This window comes from Pithys albifrons, chromosome 18 (genome assembly GCF_047495875.1).
Source record: "Pithys albifrons albifrons isolate INPA30051 chromosome 18, PitAlb_v1, whole genome shotgun sequence".
Taxonomy (NCBI): domain Eukaryota; kingdom Metazoa; phylum Chordata; class Aves; order Passeriformes; family Thamnophilidae; genus Pithys; species Pithys albifrons.
The window spans coordinates 1548437-1566455 of record NC_092475.1 but is presented as its reverse complement, the minus strand read 5'-3'; the positions used below and the strand labels follow the sequence as shown (position 1 = coordinate 1566455).

At 51.2% G+C, this 18019-nt stretch overlaps 1 protein-coding gene across 1 annotated transcript; it reads left to right on the top strand.

Moving 5' to 3' along the window:
* The first annotated feature begins 290 nt into the window (after positions 1-290).
* On the top strand, positions 291-14298 carry TM9SF4 (transmembrane 9 superfamily member 4). Its single transcript, XM_071572871.1, has 18 exons — positions 291-380; positions 3582-3695; positions 5201-5300; positions 5655-5823; positions 5904-6033; positions 6442-6565; positions 7383-7501; positions 7614-7725; positions 8175-8245; positions 8681-8813; positions 9297-9378; positions 9470-9545; positions 9880-9963; positions 10160-10335; positions 10666-10729; positions 11259-11378; positions 11880-11969; positions 12321-14298. Exons 1-18 carry the CDS (start codon positions 291-293, stop codon positions 12468-12470), a joined length of 2004 nt encoding a protein of 667 aa, XP_071428972.1. The 3' UTR covers positions 12471-14298.
* The last annotated feature ends 3721 nt before the right edge of the window (positions 14299-18019 follow it).

Below are 18019 nucleotides of genomic sequence, written 5' to 3'. Positions count from 1 at the left end.
AGGCGCTCCGGCCCCGGCACCTCCGGGGAGCGCCGCCTCAGTGCCCGCACCAAACATGGCCGCCGCGGCGTCCTGCCCGCCCTGCACGCCAAGGCTCCTGCCCTCAGCAAAGATGGCGGCGCAGGCCGCCCCCGTTCCCCGGCCGGCTCCACGGAGCAAGAGACTCTCTGCGGAGCGGAGCGGCGGGTTCCGCCGCGCCCCGAGCGGCAGCGGGGCTGGGCTGAGCCGGGACTGGGTCGAGGCTGAGCCGGCAGCACAGAGAGCGGCCCTGGGCGGCCGCCGCGGTCGCCATGGCAATCGGCGCCGCAGCCAACGGCGCGCCGCTTCCGGTGACGTCAGCAGCGACACGTGGATCCAAGATGGCGGCGTCGGCGGCGATGGTGAGCGCGGGGGGCCCGGTCGGCCCCGAGAGCCCCCGGCCCGGCCCGGGGCGGTCCCGCAGCGGAGCGCGGGGAGGGAGCTCCGGGAGGCGCTGGGAGGGACACAGGCCCGGCCGCTGTCCGGGGGAGGCTGCCCGGGCCCGCCCGGGACCTTGCAGCCGTGCCGCGGCTCCCGGCGGTGTCACCGGCGGAGGGCAGAGCTGGGGCCGCTCTCGGTGCCCGCGGGCCCGCAGAGGCGGAGCCGGTCCCTGCACCTTCGGCCCCGCGTTCCCTCGGCGGCAAAGTTGGCACCATGTCGCGGGTCACGGCGTTGTCTGTGCGGGCCGGGCCGGGCCGGGCGCTGCGGGTTGTTGGGAGCACCGGCACTTCCTTCCCTTTCCCTTTCCCATTCCCTTCGTGTGCCGCTCTCCGGAACGGAGGCATCGCCCGGGCCCCGGTGCTGGTGCCAAGCAGAGCGGCTGTTGCGCCGTGTGTGTTTCTCACGGGTGTTCGGCCGCTGAGCAGCCGCTGCGCCTTCCCCGTCCCGCATCCCTGTTACTGACACGGAATTATTCCCGAACTCCTCGGAGAGCTGAGGGTGTTCCCGTGGGAATTTGCCGGGGTCGCTGAGCGTCAGTGCCATCTCATGGAGCTGCTGGGACGTCCCTTACCTGCCTTGGAGTCTCGTAGCAGTAATGCCATGATTTCCTCATGGCTTTCCCAGGAGGATATTCCCGAGACAACGCGGGGTGGATAAAGGATCTGTGCTGATGCAAAGGTCGCTGCTGGCCGGGCTGGGGTGTGGGTGACTCATGGAGAGAGTGCCATTAGTGCTGTGGGTGTCCTGTTAAGGTACCTGAGGGCAGAAGGAAGGCTCCGTGTGTCAGAGAGCTCTGGTGGATCTTTTTGGGTGGCTTGTGCCTTTCCTCCCTTTCTCTGACCATATTCAGAAGTTTTGGTGAGTGAAACGGGACAGCAAAGCTTTGTGAATCCTCTGGACAAAGGGCTCTGCTTGGGTTGTTTTCTCTGGTTCTCTTCAGTGCTGTCTCTGAAAGTTACCAACTCTTGGTTCTGGTTGTTTGATGCCCTTTCCTGCCCAAAAGAAATGGGACAATGTCCATCATTTCATTCATGATATCCATGTTGTCACTTCCTACTTCCTTTTCCTCCTTTTGAGCAAATCCTGTGGTCTGTTCTGAAGTTCATGGGTGGATTGTGAAACTCTTAACACCTAAACCATCCCTGGAGCAGCAGCAGCTCTGTTCAAATGCTTGAAATTGCTGCTGCTTGAGGGTTTCTTCAAGCCACTGACAGTGCCTTGGGCAGGGATGTCCTGGGTGTGTGGCCTGGCCATGGATCCTCTGGGACACATTGTAGATAAATTCTGCTGTTTCCCCTCTCCCTTAACTGACTGTTGGAGTTCAGGCTGTGGCAGTGGTGGCTGCAGGGACCAGGGGATGCAGGGAGGAGGACACACATGTTGTGGATTCAGTTCCTGCTGGGTCAGGCTGGGGCTTAGTGAGCAATTCCTCTGCTTAGGTCATGTGGCTTGTGAACCTTCTGTGAATTCACAGGAAGTGGCAACGTTGTTTAAGTCTTCCTGAGTGGGATAAATTAGAGCAACTGTGTCCTAGAGTTGTCTGCAAATCCCAAGTCCAGTGATAATTACCCAGGAGTTCTTTCTTGGAGAGGGTTTGTGTGCAAACTCCTGGTTGCTGAGCACAGCACAGGAAATACTGTTCAAGTTGCTGCAAGGAAGGTTTGAGTGAATTTCTTCTTACAGCCAAAATCTTTGTTGCAAAGTTAATTACAGGAATAGATTTGCAATATCTTTATAGGGAGCTCCCCCAGACTTGAGGCAGCTGCCCCTGGAGATGGGTGTGCTGGGCAGTGAGGGGTGGGCAGAGCTGTGGGGGTGGTTGGTGGGCTGTGCTGGCAGCTCTGGCAGGGTCCTGTGCCAGCTGCTATCAGGGTGACCAGCCCTGCCTGGGTTTGTGCCACAATTCCCCAGGGTCCATTCTGGCAGTGGGAGAGAGAAATCAGTGTGGCTCCTGTCAGGGGCCTGTGTGCAGACAGAATGTGGGGACACTTGAAAGAGGTTTGTTTGTTCCCCTTTTTTGAGACAGAGCTTTGCTTTCCTTCTGCAGGATTTTTGCTTGTGATGGATCTTTTCAGTCTGAGAAGTGCTGTCATTTGGGGGACAGGAGGGATGATTTGGCTCCTGCAGTTATTTCACTTCACATTCCCTAAGAAAGGGTCTGTCTGCACATGGGAAAATAATCAGGCTTAGTCAGTCACAACTATTTTTGCCCACATGCAGTTGGGTTTTTCTCAGTCTGGAGTTGTGCATCTTTGTTGTGCTACTTGTTGCTTCATTCTGTGATTTCCTGGCTCCTCACATGCAAGACTGTTTTGTGCCTGGGCTCTGAAATGTAAATAATGGATAAAGGCTGTGAATGTGTGTCCTGTCTGCTGGAAGTTGGGGCTTCACCAGAGCCTCATGGCTGAACCAAAGCAGAGCTCCCTCCTGGAAGTTCTGGCCTTGCAGAGGAGAGAACTTGGTTTCCAGACACCCCCCAGGTGAGAGGGTCACCTGGCCAGGCCCAGGAGTTCCACAGATATTTTGGGTGGTGTCTGTGTTGCCATTGCTGAAGCTGCTGCCTTCACTGGGAGAGGATGAAGCACCTCTGTCAGTACAAAAGCAAAGATCCTGATGAGGAAGAACCCCAGCATCAGCTTCCCTGTGCTCTGCCAGCTCAGGAACCTGCACTGGACATTTCTTTGCAGTTTCACTTCCAGAGCTGCCCACCTGTTGCTCAGCAGCATTCCCATTCCTTGCTACCAGCTGTTCTTTCCTGGCACAGCTTTCCAGAGTCGCCCTCTTGGCTTTTCTCTGCCTGGTGCTGCCTGTCACCATCATCTCTATGCAAAGAGACTGATTGCTGCAACATTTTTGTCACCAAAAACTTCATCTTCTGCATGCTCAGTGTCTCCTGAGCATCTGCTGAAGTTCTGTCCTGGTCCTGTCAGCTCTGAGCCCTCTGGGGCAAGGGTGGCACCACTGTGGGTTCAGTTTTTAAATGACATTGTGCTGTGTCTGTCACTTCAGTGACAGATGAGATGATGATACAGGTCACTGGCTGCTCTGGACACAGTGTGGGACAAGAGTGCAGGTTACCAGTTCCTGCCTGTTGTGTTTTACTGTTTCCCTCCTTTTTGCAGGGAAGGCTGAGGTGTGTGCTGGTCTTGCTGTTGCTGCTGCCTGGTACAGACTCGTTCTACGTACCAGGGGTGGCTCCCATCAACTTCCACCGCAATGACCCCGTGGAAATAAAGGTAGGAGTGACCTGGAGCTGTGTTAGTCTCTTTGGGTTGTGTTTTCTTGTGTTTTGGGTTTTTTCATTCTTTATATCAGAGCAGCTCAGTGGGGCTGGCAAGTCAATTTGTAAAAATTACTGAAATTCTGGGGGCAGACAGTCTCTGTTTCACAGTGTTGGGATGAATGGGGACAAAGGGGTTGGGAACAAGCAGTCACTGTCCTCATCTTACACTTGGTTCCCAACATGATTCCTGTTCTTGCCCCTGGTATCTTCTACCAGATTCCTTCAGCAGTTGCACTAAAGCCCTTGAGATGTTTTTCCATGTGGGAAAAGAGCCCCTTTTTCACTGTGGCTTTGAAGTGAATTTAATTTCTCCAGCATTATATTGACTCTCAAAGTACTTAGAGAGTGCCTTTGGGTGGAAGGTGAACTGTGGAATAAAGAAGTGGTTTGAATCAGACCTCCTTTATTTTCTCTTCCACCTGGTTTGCTCATGTGTCTCCAGTACTCAGGAAATCCATGATAAGCCCTTCCCAAGTGGAGGTGTTTGTCCCTGAGCCTGGCAGATCTCACAGCTCAGCTTTGCTGGGGCCTGTTCTGTGCAGCATTGCTGGTGCTGAGCAACAGAGCTGCACCCACCCAGGAGGGAGCAGCCTTTGCTTCCAGACACCAGCGATTTATAGACCATTTCATTTATTTTTCTAAAGCTGTGGCCTCTGTCTCAGCAAATCCAGCACCCTGGGGGCTCCTGAGGTTGGCAGCTCCAGCTCACTGTGGCCACAGCCTGCCAGACAGGCTATTTTTAAGCAAATGAGACTTGCCTGTGGCTGCTTAACCTTCCCAGAAGAAGGGGGTATTGGAATGGCTGATCTCAAAGGGATTTCAGGAGCCAAATGCTCCCTCAAGTGCTAAGGCAAGTCAGTGTGTTTGCCAGTGCTCTTCCAATAAATGAGCTTGGCTGTGTTACAAAAACACTTCTGTTTTTGGAGCAACTGTGGCCTTGGCTGTTGTGGTGTGTCTCTGCACTTCCCTTCTGCTGTGTGATTTGTGGGAACTCTCCAGGAATGTTTGGGGTTTGTCACCAACCCTTTTCCTCCCCAGTCTCATGGCTCTCTTGCAGAGATTAAAATTGCTGAATTCTTCATAGCCCTGGAGGCCAGACAGGACCCAGGAGGTCCACTGGGACATGAATTCTTTTTGAGGAAATCTTACATGAAATGTGACTCTTGAATCTCTGTTGAGCTCTAAGTTTGTGAAACCACCAGTATTTCTCTGTGAATGAATTTCTACTAAGTTATAATGTAGTGAATATACACGAGGGATGGGGCAAAAGGAAAGCAGCTGGAGATCTCTCAGGAACATCTGTCTCTTATTATTTTTAATATTAGTAGTAGTATCTTCCAAAAGTGAGCTTTACAGGAGGTGTCTTGAAGTAAGAGTCAGCTTCTGAGAGGTCAGAAAATTATCCTGAGTTCTTTCCTGGGGATATCCTGAGTTCTTTTCCTGCCCTTCTCCCTGCAGGCTGTGAAGCTGACCAGCTCCAGGACCCAGCTGCCCTACGAGTACTACTCACTGCCCTTCTGCCAGCCCAGCCAGATAACCTACAAGGCTGAGAACCTTGGTGGGTACCTGTCCCACAGTGTGGGGGGTGTTTACTGGGGTAAAAGCAATTGGAAGTGTCACCTCTGCTGAGCTGTGAGGAGAACCTGCTTTGTCTGATTCACTCTGTGCTGGCTGTTTGCAAGTGGGGTGACTTTGTGTCAGACAGAGGAATTGTCTTTCCTGAGGTTACTCTGTAGCCTCTTTCCTCAGTAGTGCCTGAAATAGCTGAACTGTCCTTCAGTCTGATCCTTGTCCTTCAGTCTGATCTTGCACCCCTGGTGGCAAAGGACACTTGCTGTGTCCCTCCTGCACAGTGCCTGGTGACAGGTAGCCTGGCAGTCTCCAACCCTGCCCGTATTTTCCTGTTTTCCAGGTGAGGTTCTTCGTGGGGACCGAATTGTAAATACACCTTTCCAGGTTTCCATGAATGTGGAGAAGAAATGTGAAGTTCTGTGCAACTTCCCCAACAAGCCAGTGGTTCTGACAGTGGAGCAGAGCAGGCTGATGGCAGAGCGCATCAGGGAGGATTACTACGTGCACCTGTGAGTCACCCCGGGCATGGGTGTGTGTCCAGGGGGCTTTGGTGCTGTGGACAAATTTGATCTGAAATCTGTGTTTTCAGCATTGCTGATAACCTCCCTGTGGCAACACGGCTGGAGTTTTATTCCAATCGTGAGGAAGAGGAGAAGAAGAAGGAGAAGGATGTGCAGTTCGAGCATGGATATAGGCTTGGGTTTATGGACGGTAACAAGGTAGAGCATCGAGGTGCTGTCTGAGGGTGCCTGGAGGAGATCTGGGTGTCTGGCACAGGGTGTTGGAGCTCTGCCAGAGAGCATCAGAATGGGGAGTGCAACCAAAAGGTTTTATAAAGACTGGAAATACGAGAGAGGGGTCTCTTGGGGGAAGCAGGGGGTGGGTGCTGGACTGTTGGTGTGATAGCCAGGAGTCCTGCCTTGGACTCACCGTGTAACTTTGGACATGCTCATGCCATGGTTTCCCCTCAGCAGAGCAAAGGCACTGTGCCCCCAGGGCTGGCTGATCTCTGACGTTGGAGTGTCTTTAGTTTTCCTCACTGAAGCTGTTTTCTGCAGCTGTTGCTTCTCAGCTTTGCCTGTTCCTTCCTTGGCGTGCTGACGTTTTATTTCATGTCACTCTTTCAGTTCTACCTGCACAACCACCTCTCCTTCATCCTTTACTACCACAGAGAGGATGTGGAAGAGAGCCAGGAGCACACCTACAGGGTGGTGCGCTTTGAGGTGATTCCCCAGAGCATTAAACTGGAAGGTAAGAGACTCCTGGGGAGGGGAGCAAGGGGGAAGAATCTCCTGTAGGAGAAAAAGTTGGCTGCCACTGGTGTATCAGTGCCAGTTGTTGCTTCACAGGGCACAGGAATGAAATTTCTATCCAAATTATAAGAGTAAACCCCTTTGTTATTAAGGGAGTACCAACAATAGAGAGATATCCTTGAACTGCAATCCATGGAAAAATAATTTCCTGTAAAAAGATCTGAGTTTGAGGTTTTGGGGTTGGATTTTTGTGTGCTGTGTCATCCAGCATGAAGCTTGCCTGGCATGTTGCTCTTGTTGTGGTGCTGATCTCCCTGACTGGGACACTGTGTGCTTGACCAGGGACACACAGGATGTTTGGAACTGGTCCAGGGGGATTGAATTTTAAAAATAATGGTTAGGGGAAAACAGTCTTACCTCAGTAAGCCCAAGGTGAAAGGGGTGTCTCGAAGGGCAGTTGCTCATGGTGGGATCACCCTGTGCAGCTCTTCTCTGGCAGAGCAGGCTCTGCTGCAGAGGTGTTTTTTCTCAGCATATCATATGGAATAAAGGAATTGTTCATGGTCTATCAGAATCTCTGGCTTTTATCCTTCCAGTTAAGGAGGGCCCTGTGCATAACTTTCCTGAAAGTTTGTTAATGGTGCTCCACTGCTGGTCAGGAGAATAGTTTTACAAAGTGCAGAGCAGGTGAGCAAGGAGCGAGTGCCTCCCCACAGTACCTGGGATAACTGCAGCCCAGTGCCCTGAGGGTGATGCTGTGTGGGAGAGGGGATGCCTGAGGGAAGGGCTGACTGTCTGCCATGTTTCCCTTACAGACCTGAAGGCTGATGAGAAGAGCATGTGTACCCTGCCTGAAGCCACAGGCTCTGCCCCCCAGGAAATAGATCCTACCAAAGAGAACCAGTTGCTCTTCACCTACTCTGTGCACTGGGAGGTGAGGCAGTACTGGGGAGCTGGCTGGCAGTGATGCTCCAGGTGTGTGTCACAGGTGTTGTGGAAGACATTGGGAATGTGCTGGTGTGAGAAGAACTCTCCTCTTCTTTCAGGAAAGTGACATTAAGTGGGCTTCTCGCTGGGACACCTACCTGACCATGAGTGATGTGCAGATTCACTGGTTTTCTATCATTAACTCAGTTGTGGTCGTCTTTTTCCTCTCAGGTGAGTGGATGTGTTGGGTGGGGAAGGCTTTACCCCTATCTGCAGGGAATTTGCTTTGAGCAGGTGGTTCAAGGAGGATGTGGCCATGTCTGAACCTGGTCAGATGGGGCAGGAAACCAACACTGAAAACCTCCTGGTTCAGACAGTGCCCTGTGGGGTCAGGCAGTTACCCACCTCACTGGGCTCATTGAGGGAATATGTGGTTAATGCACATCTTGCATGTCCATAATTAAGTGAAAAAAACCACAGGAAAGCCACAGTGCCCCCATTCCTGCTGGAATTTTGCCTTCTCTACTCCCTAGAGTTTTGTTTCTGTCTTTGCTGATTGCTCAAGGCCTCCTCTCCCAGGCAGAGCAGTGTGTTAGTGGGAGCCAGGTCATTGCCCAGTGTGAGAGCAGCACAGCCATGTAGGAGCCTCTGAGCTGAACATGGTTTGTGCTTCTTTTCAGGGATTCTCAGCATGATCATCATCCGGACCCTGCGGAAGGACATTGCCAACTACAACAAGGAAGATGACATTGTATGTGTTTCTCCTTGGGGCTGGGATCAGAGAGGGAGGGAAGCACAGATCAGGAGGCATCTCTTGTGCAGAATTGGGTGTATTGTCTCTTCTCTTGCCCCTGTTTTGCTTCAAGTCCTGGCCATGGGAGAGGCTGTTCTGTTGTGCTGTCACACATCTCTGGCTGTCTGTGTACAAATGGCACATTTGCAGTTCAGATGTCTTGAGACCTGAGTAATGACTGCAGACAGTTCTGTAAATGTTTGCCTTGGCACTGGCAGTTCAGATCTCAGCTGTTTTAAGTCCAAGAGGAAAGAAGTTTCTTGGCTAGAGTGGTAAAATTCTGTGGAAGAGCCAGATCCAGGGAAGTTGCCCTCTTAGGCTGGCTGTAGTAGGACTTTAATTTCCACTGGCATATCATGTCTAACTAACCTTCTTTTTCTGTTGTTGCTACAGGAAGATACCATGGAGGAATCTGGTTGGAAACTTGTGCATGGAGATGTCTTCAGGCCTCCACAGTATCCTATGATCCTCAGCTCTCTCCTGGGTTCTGGAATCCAGCTCTTCTGTATGATCCTGATTGTCATCTGTAAGTGGCACATGGTGCACAGGGTGGCTGTAATAGGGATGATGGTTGAGGGTGTTTGTCTTCACCCTGTGCTCACTTTGGCTGGAGTGAGGCCCATAAAGCTGCTTCCTGTTGCCACTGGCCTGGGCTCAGTGTTGCTGAGCTGCCCAATGGCACTTCCCAGCTGGAAGGCAGCTTTGTGTGACTGTATTTCCTGTTGCCAAGCTGTGTGCCCTGGCTGACAGTGGGCTGAGAGACTTGCACAGGGTGTGCCTTGCCTGCTGGGCTGCACCTGCTCCCACCCGTGGGGAAGCTGAGGCTGAAGCGTGGTCTGTAGCTGAGATCAAAGCTGTGCCTTCCCCTCTCTGGCTGGTGCTGGAGGCTGTGGATGTGTTATGCTGGGACAGAAATGAGGCCTGTGCAGAGATTCCAGGCAGCTGTGGGTGGGACAGCCCCTGTCCCATGTGCCTCAGAGCTGCTGTTCTTGTCCTGTTCCCTCTGCAGTTGTTGCTATGCTGGGGATGCTGTCGCCTTCGAGCCGGGGCGCGCTGATGACCACTGCCTGCTTCCTCTTCATGTTCATGGGGTAGGTGCCTCCATGGCTTCCCCCAGTGCTGTCCTGCATCTCCCCAGCAACAACAGCTCATTTTCTTTGTCTTGGCTTGTTTCTTGTCTAGGGTTTTTGGTGGATTCTTTGCTGGCCGCTTATACCGGACTCTGAAAGGCCATCGGTGGAAGAAGGGAGCCTTTTGTGTGAGTCTGCTTTTTGTCTGCTGTTTGTCCAGGTTTGCTGATGGCAAGGTGGATGGATAAGCTCCACATACGTTTGTGGTAGCTGGACACAGCCTGGCTGTGCTTCAGACTTGCTCTGTGTTGAGTCCTTGTAGCTCTACAGAAACAGGCAAACACCAAAGCATGTACTAAAGCATGAGAGGGTTGTCCAAGGTCCTCCTCACAGCACAGCTCTGTGTCCTTGTGCTGGAGCAAAAGGAACACCACTCCACATGTGCCTTGTCCCAGCAGGGGTCTCATTACAGGGGAGCATCTGAGTCCTGTGTTCTCTCTCATGCTGTGGTTGCTCTTGCAGACAGCGACCCTGTACCCGGGCGTCGTCTTCGGCATCTGCTTCGTCCTGAACTGTTTCATCTGGGGGAAACACTCCTCTGGAGCAGTAAGTGCCACCCTCAGCCTGGGGCCTGCTGGGTGGGAGGGGGTGACTGGGCTGGCCAGGCCTTGCTTGGCTTGACAAAGCTTTCCAGCTGTGTGTGTCCATGCAGTGGGTGACTGGAGGGTTGGCCTGGCTGATGACACCAGTCTCCAGGGCAGGTGAGCTGTCAGCCTCACTTCTGTGGCTCTTGTAATTTCAGGTGCCTTTCCCTACCATGGTGGCCTTGCTCTGCATGTGGTTTGGCATCTCCTTGCCCTTGGTCTACTTGGGTTACTACTTTGGCTTTCGTAAGCAGCCATATGACAATCCTGTACGGACAAATCAGATTCCCAGGCAGATCCCGGAGCAGAGGTGGTATATGAACAAATTTGTGGGGTGAGTGATGAGTGTCTGGGAAATATGGTGAGTTATATATATATCTAGTAGCCTTGGGTTGCTGAACATCACTTTCTGCTGGTCTGTGGACATGGGCAGATGGCAGATGGGGTTCCTTGAGACAACACTGATAATTTGGATGTGGTGTGAGGGGTTCATGTAGCAGGGGTATGTGCTCAGCAGTAGGAGCAGCTGTGCCATTGCCTGTGAGATTTATTTTAGCAATCTGGAGCTGTAGAGCCTTTGGAGCATGCTGTGTGGTTACAAGGAGTTGTTAATGTCTGAACAGTTTTATTGTGCTGCTTATGGTTTTTCTTTCTGGCTCTGTAGGATCCTCATGGCTGGCATTCTCCCTTTTGGAGCCATGTTCATCGAACTGTTCTTCATTTTCAGTGTAAGCATTTAAACCACTTTGCTCCTGAATAGGATTCCTCTTGTGCCAAAGCTTTTGAAGGGGCTTCTGCTGGAGTAGTGTCCTATTCCTGTACTCACTGAAGGGGGAAGCTGTTCCCTCTAGGCCATCCTGTAATTCCAGAGAGAGATACAGGACATGCCTGATGATTTGAAGGATTGTGGTAAAGATGAAATTTACTGTAACATTACATCAAGGAGAGGTCCTGGTCTTAAGACAGTCACTGTTTCAGCTGCTGCCCATTTTTCACCTTGTATGGATGGGGAGGAATTTGCTGTTCCATTGCTTGGGAGATGCAGGGGAATGAACAAGCCACCTCAGAGCTGCCCTTGTGCACCTTTTGCAACCTGAATCCTCTGAAGTGATGTGAAACACATTAGATCTGTGGTTACACCTACATGAGGCTTAGGAGCTCCTCATTTTCCCTTGGCTGGCTGCCAGAAGTTAGTCCTGTGTTCAGTGATTGATCACAGTAGCACAGAAACAAATTCCTGCTGTGTTTTTGTTTCAGGCAATCTGGGAGAACCAGTTCTATTACCTTTTCGGCTTTCTCTTCCTGGTGTTTATAATTCTAGTGGTGTCCTGCTCCCAGATCAGCATTGTCATGGTGTACTTCCAGCTCTGTGCTGAGGTGAGATTTCCATGTTTGGGTAGCTCAGGGTCGTTGCTCCTGGAAGATCACAGGTCCTGTTATTGCTGCTGCTCAGCAGAAATGAGTGTGTCCCAGCCCCATGAGTGGGATGGCTCCCAACACCTCTTGGTTTCAAGGGGAATTGAAGCTCCCTGATTATCTGTTAGGCTGGAAACTCTGGTTTCCTACCAAGAATTCTGCTGGGTGCAGGGTATTTTCAGCTGACATCTCTTCCCAAAGAAACTGGTTCATTCCATGCACATAAAAAAACAGATACAGGGCCAGAGGTGAGTCATGTCCAGGTGCTGACCTGGCTTTGCTTCACTGTCAGCTTAGTTTGGAGACACTTTTGTGACAAAACAGTTCCCCACCCAAACTGTGGGTTTCCTTTGAAGGAAAATATGTAACATTCTCCCTGTCCTGGAATGGTCCCAGCTTACTGAGACAATGCCACAGGAGAAGGAAGCCTTGTGGTTATAATGAGGCTCTTCATCCTATCAGGATTACCGCTGGTGGTGGAGGACCTTCCTGGTGTCTGGAGGATCTGCCTTCTATGTGCTGATCTATGCTGTGTTCTACTTTGTGAACAAGGTATTGTTATTCCTCCTGTGTCAAAGTGCCACCTTTCTGGGAAAGACTGTGGGATTTGGGAAAGGAACTAGTGGGACTGCAGAGTCTGTCCCATGCCAGCCCAAGGCAGCTGAGCAGCCCTGCCAGAGGGGAGAGGAGGGTGAAGGTGCCCTGGGACCTGCCCACATCACCTGTGTAGAGCAGCATTCCCAACCCCACCTCCAAGGGAATCCCTTCAGTTGGATGAAAATGAATCCTGCGTAGTGTTTCCTCCCTTTGCTGCAGGTCCCCTTGCAGAGGGCATTGGCTGGTTTGGGGGCTCCTGTCACCTCAGTGCATTGTTTTGCTCATTTTCCTGCTCTTCTGTTCTAGCTGGATATTGTTGAGTTCATTCCCTCCTTGCTGTACTTTGGCTACACTGCCCTCATGGTGTTGTCCTTCTGGCTCCTCACGGGCACCATCGGCTTCTACGCAGCCTACATGTTTGTGAGGAAAATCTACGCTGCCGTCAAGATCGACTGAGGCTGCAGAGCCCCAGCAGGAATCAGACACCTCCGAGCACGGGTCCTTCCAGGAGTGATGTGGACATCTTCTCCCAGCTCCTCTAAGGAAACAAAAATCCAGTGGGAGAGTGACAAAAATAATTAACTCCTCGATTTGGAATGTAACTTTGGCACAGTGTACATGGATTCTGGGCTACTTCTGGGGGAAAAGGGGTCTGTAGATACCTTACATTTTAACTTTATTATCCTGTTCCATATTTGAGGGAGTTTTTTAGCAGAGAAATATCCCTCTGTATAAGTAAACCCCCTTTTTGCTAATTCATCCTTTTTTTTTTATGTTGATGATGAATGGATTTGAAACAGCAGTGGAAACACTTGTGAAAACGTTTTCTTCCAGCCCCTGGGGTGCTCTTGGATTCAGGGAGACTCTTCAGACAAGTATCAGACTGGGTTTTTCTCCTGCCTTCATGTCTGCACAGAAGAGGGAGCTTGACTGTGGCAAAATAGACTCACCCAGCAGGAGTCTGGTGTCCTCCAACCACCGAAGTTCTGGCTTCGGCTTGTTTACAATTTGCTGGAGGTGCCATTTGGAGCTTGGGAAGTGCAATTTCACCCTGAGAGAGCTTGACAACTGCAACCCTCTGCATTGCTTTTCCCTCTCTCCAGCCTCGGACAGCACGGGCTGCTGTGGATGCCTCTGCTGGAAGGGCCAGGGGGAGAGTGGGATTGCCTCTCCTTCAGAAGGCAGGATGTGATGCCCGTGGTTGTGCTGGAATGCAGGACTGGAAGGATGCATGAGGTACCTCCGAGGGTTTGTTCTGTCAATAGCTCTGCTCCAGATGTGTGAGGAAACTGGGCAGGCTCCATCCTGGGAACGCCGCCGGGATCACGCCGAGCCTGTGGAGAGGTGGCTGCGGAGCTGCCGCGTTAGTGCCAACCAATCCGGGGCAGTGTTGGCCTGAGCTGCCCCAGGGGCGTGCAGGCCGTGCTGAGGGGGCTGGGCACAGAGCAGGTGGCCCTGTGGAGCTCTGCCATGGCTGGGAGCGGGGCTGTCTCCCTGCTGTCCCCACCTCCATCCACCCTCGCTGCTCTCTGCACCTCCTCTGAAATTCTCTACCTCCAGGGAACAGGAAAAGTGTATGCCCTAAGCTGTATTTTGTTCTCCACAAAAGCAGGCCAAGCCCTCCAGGATGGCTGACACGGGCTCCTTTCACATGGTTTGATGCCTGAATCAGCCTGTGGAAGCTCTTTTTGAAAGGAGGTAATTTTTTTTTATTTTGGTCACTTCAATGATGTTTATCAGTAAAAAGATTCCACACTGCAGTGCAGGCTGCCTCCATCCCCAGGAGGGTTACAGGGGAGAGGTTTTCTAGTGAGATCTGTGAAAGTTTTGCTTCTTGCAGTAAGGTCTCCCACTGACCAGCTGCCACAGGTCACAGTGTTCCAACCCAGAACTGTCCAAAGCCTTCCCTGCTCCCAGCACTGATGTGCAGCCTCGAGGGATTTGGGGCTCTGTAACCCCAACTGCCCATGTCCTTTCCCATTGGCCTTGCTCATCATGCCAAAGTCTAATCAGCCAGGAATCATGGATGAAAAAAGGGAGCAGGGGATGCGTGAGCCAACTGTGCTGTGGAGTCCTGTGTCAGTTCTGATTTGAGGTCCCTTCCTGAGAATTTGATTTATTTTTCTTTTTTTTTTTCACCTTCTGCCCCTACCCCAGTGGAGAGGCTCAGCCAGCATTGATTTCTCTCCCTTTCCCGAAGTGTTTTCTCTGTATTCTTTGTAATTTTTAATTAATGTATGTATTCTTTGTGTCCTATTGTAAATAAATCTGCCATTGTCCTGTCGTCCTGCTCTCCTGGGTTCTCCTAAGCCACCTCTGGAGAATTTCTTCTTGTAATACTTGGCCTGTTTGACACCTGTGTGGTCTGTGATGTGTGGCTTCAGAGAGAAGCAGAGCTTGGAATATTCAGTTTCCTTTGTAATGTTATTCTCCTGGTAGACTTTCTCCCAGTGTGGCATGTCCTGAATGCTGCCCCAGATTGTAATTATGCCACTGGTTGAGGCATTTGGATGTGCTGCAGGGTAAGATCCCTTGAGCAACTGTCTCTTGTGTGAGGTACATTGTTTGCTGTGTGTGGCAGTGCTGGGAGGAGCAGCAGGACCGTTGGATGGCAGTGGTGGACAGACAGACAGACAGTGCTTTAGAGCAGCAGAGGTGAGGACAGCTCAGGAGGGAGCTGCCATTGCCTTCCCAGCAGGAGTTTGGATGTGCTGGTGCTGTGGAAGCTGAGCCTTCACCACTGTCCTCCAGCTCCATGGCTGCCCAGGGCTGGTGTGAATCTGCTGGGGTGGTGGCAGGAGAGCAGTGAGGATCTGTTGGAATGCTGAGGGAGGGAGGGAGAGAATTCCCCTTTTCCTGAGATGTTTTGCCCACCAGAGATGTGCTTCCCCCAGGCTAGGGGGGTGCCAGTGAATGTGACCAAGACCAGAGCAGGTAAATACTTGAATCAAAACCAGAATAATCACTTTTCCCTTTAAAAAAGGCAAGGAAGCTTCAGCTCCACCAACAGGACAATCCGTGCTGAACTTATTTTTTGGCAGATTGATTGTATTCATGTCCTGTCACAGCCTCAGCTCTGGGGCAAAGCTGCTGAGGAACAGGCCTGTTCCACCAGCAGCTGCTTTAGAAATGAAAACTAGATTGTACCTAGAGAAAAGCACCTGAACACTGATCATGGCTGTCAGCTTTTAATCTGTGTCTGAAGGAGAATCCCAGGAGGTGAGGGTGTGCTCACCTTTTCATCTCCAAATGCTGCAGCTGCTTGTGGCTTAGCCTGAGGTTTGGTCCTGGCTCTGCTGCCCTTGGTGGGGTTATTTGGGAGCAGAGCTGTGGGCTGGACTCCTGAAATGCTGCCACCTGGACTGGACATTTTAGTGAAACCAAGTGACCAGAACTTTCTGTCTAACAAACATTCTCCTTGACTGGGGATAATGGTATTGGCTGTGGCTGCATCCCCAGAGGGGTGCTGGGTGTTTTTTTGGGGGGGATCTGATTATTTGCTTGAAAGAAAAACCCTTGTGGCTTCATGTAGGGAAGGAACTGTGTCTGACCTGCCTTACTGTTCTGTCTTTACTTAAACCAACCCAAACCCCAATTCTTCTCCAGTAAGACAACCTGGGCAGATCATCCAAATGCTTTTAATAAACAACTTCATTATAAAAAATGCTTTTAATTTGAACTTCATTTGCAAGAGCTAATTTTAGGGATGAACTGTACATTTACTAATGGCACTTAATTACAAACTAAAAACCTTGTTTACAGCCCCCAAATTACTCTGTTAAAAGAGGTTATTCACTGTGTGTAAAAGTGCTAGAAAGTTTGCTTTTAGAAAACCAGTTGAGCTTTAACAATGGGAAGTTTCTGGCTTTGGCAGCTGTAGCTGCAGGGAGGGAGGGCAGGCACAGGGCCTGTCCAGATCCAGCACAAGGGACAGTGTGAACAGCAGCCCCAGGGAGGGACACCACGGCTCTTCCCTCCACTCCCAGGGCTAATTCCCAAACCCTTCACCTTCCAAGGTGTTCACTGGCTTCTGGGGCAGATGGCAGAGCTCATGCTGGGCAGCCCTGCCTGGGAGAGGGATTCAGTGTGACCCATGGCTGCAAGGGGGGCCCTGGTTGCTTTTCCTCTAGCATCAGTCTTGGGCCTCAGCTGGTTCCACAGGTTCCAGACAGCTCTTGTTCTTCATCAGTATCCTGGTTTAACAAAAGCAGTGGTACAAGTGTTACCAAATAACCTTGCTAAAATTTCTTCCTAGATGTGAGGGATGACTAGAGTGGAAAATGCTACAAATCATCAAGGCTGAGGCACTCAGTGGGGTGAGGAGATCTCTCAGACTCCAGAGGGGCTTCCAGCAGAATTTATGGGCTGTGCTGGAGTGTTCAGGCTCCTGCACCTTCCATTGCACCCTGAAGTGGGTTGTGCTGCTGAGGGCCTGAGCAAAACTCATGGGTTACCTTCAAGTGCAAGACAGTTACTACAGAGGGGAAAGGCTGCAGGCAGGTCTGTGGTTGCTCACCTGGAGTGCCAGGTGACAGGGGCTGTGTCTGTCCCTGTCCCACCAGCCTTGGAGCCATCCCCTGCCCACTCAGTACATTCCGTGGTAGAGCTGGTTACCCACTTGCATAGTAGTTTAAAACAAAGACACAGTTTGTGAACAGAGGCTGAGACTGAAGGTGAAGAGAACTGTGAAACTGAGGGACAGCTGGTTTTTACTGAGACACTTTAATGTTGAGGATTCTCCCCCTAACTGAAAATGAGGAGCTGACCTATTTAATAGTATAAAAACCCACAGATTCCAAATTCTTTTTATTTTATCACTCACCAATGCCTTTAACTATCCTTGTCACTGATCTCCTGATACAGAGGAACTCCCTCTGTGCCATGGATGTACTTTGTGTGTGCTCATATTTAGGCACTGGTGGAAAGGATGATGCAGACTGAGTGGCCTGTGGGAACACGTGAAGCTGGTCTGGGTGCAGATTGCAGACCACTCTGGGAGGAAACCCCTTACCTGGAGCTCCAAGAATGGCTGAAACATGTGGAAGGATTCCTAAAGGATTCTGGTTATTCACCAGAACAAAGTGAGTGTCAGTGGGTGCAGGGACAGCCAGAGGTGAGCCCAGTGTGGATGGATTGTGCAGCAGAGACAGCAGACCCTGGGAGGGGTCTGCTCACACCAGGGACGTGGTGATGGTGGGGAACAGAACAGTGGTTGTGTCAGGCAGCTGGGTCAGTGGGAATGGTGTCTCCCTGTGCAGCTTCCATCCAGCTGCTTCCCCAGGGAGGCTTGGTATGGCTGTGGCCTGTTACAGGGAAACAGGCATGGAAAGGGTGAGAGGTGCCAGGGCTGGGGATCAGGATGAAAACAGAGTCCAGTTTCTCCAGTTCTAGTCCAGCAGATCAGGCTAAACCAAACCACCTTCTCTGACCATGCTGAGGTAGGGCAGGATGGGATTCAGAGCTTCACAATTCCCATCTCTGAGAACTGGGAAAAATATGAGAAATAAGTTATGGAAAAGAAGCAAATTTTGGATGAGGTTGGAAACTTGAAGTGGTTCTGTTTGAGCCATTCATCCACCTCACTCTTCAGTGGCAGAGTATCCCCACAGCTTCGGCAGGCAATTAACTAAAAATAGGCACCTGAGGGAGAATTCAGTCAGCCTAACTGGGATTAGAGAGGATAAGCAAGAAGGTTGGGTGATGGGAAGAACATCTTTGAAGATTTCTTTGTGGAAATTTTAATTGCAGGCAGCAGCAAATGCCTCCACAGGGTGGTTCTGTCCAGACAGCAAAGGTGGTGCAATGGCAGCAAAAGGAAATGGGGACTGTTCAGTGAACTGCAGGAAATCTTCCCAGCAGCTGCTATTCACCTGTCAGCAAGGAAGGAATTAAAGAACACAGAGCTGAGCTCACAACAAAAGTACTGAAATCATCAATCTGCTGGAGGGAAAAAAGGGATTCCAGCTGAAGTGACACCATTTTTCAACACTGAGGCTAAAGAGCAG

Coding starts and splice junctions, on each gene's coding strand:
- TM9SF4 (XM_071572871.1), top strand. CDS start 291: ATGGCAATCGGCGCCGCAGCCAACGGCGCGCCGCTTCCGGTGACGTCA. Junction 9,546..9,879: donor GGAAGAAGGGAGCCTTTTGT/GTGAGTCTGCTT, acceptor TTGCTCTTGCAG/ACAGCGACCCTGTACCCGGG. Junction 10,336..10,665: donor TATATGAACAAATTTGTGGG/GTGAGTGATGAG, acceptor CTGGCTCTGTAG/GATCCTCATGGCTGGCATTC.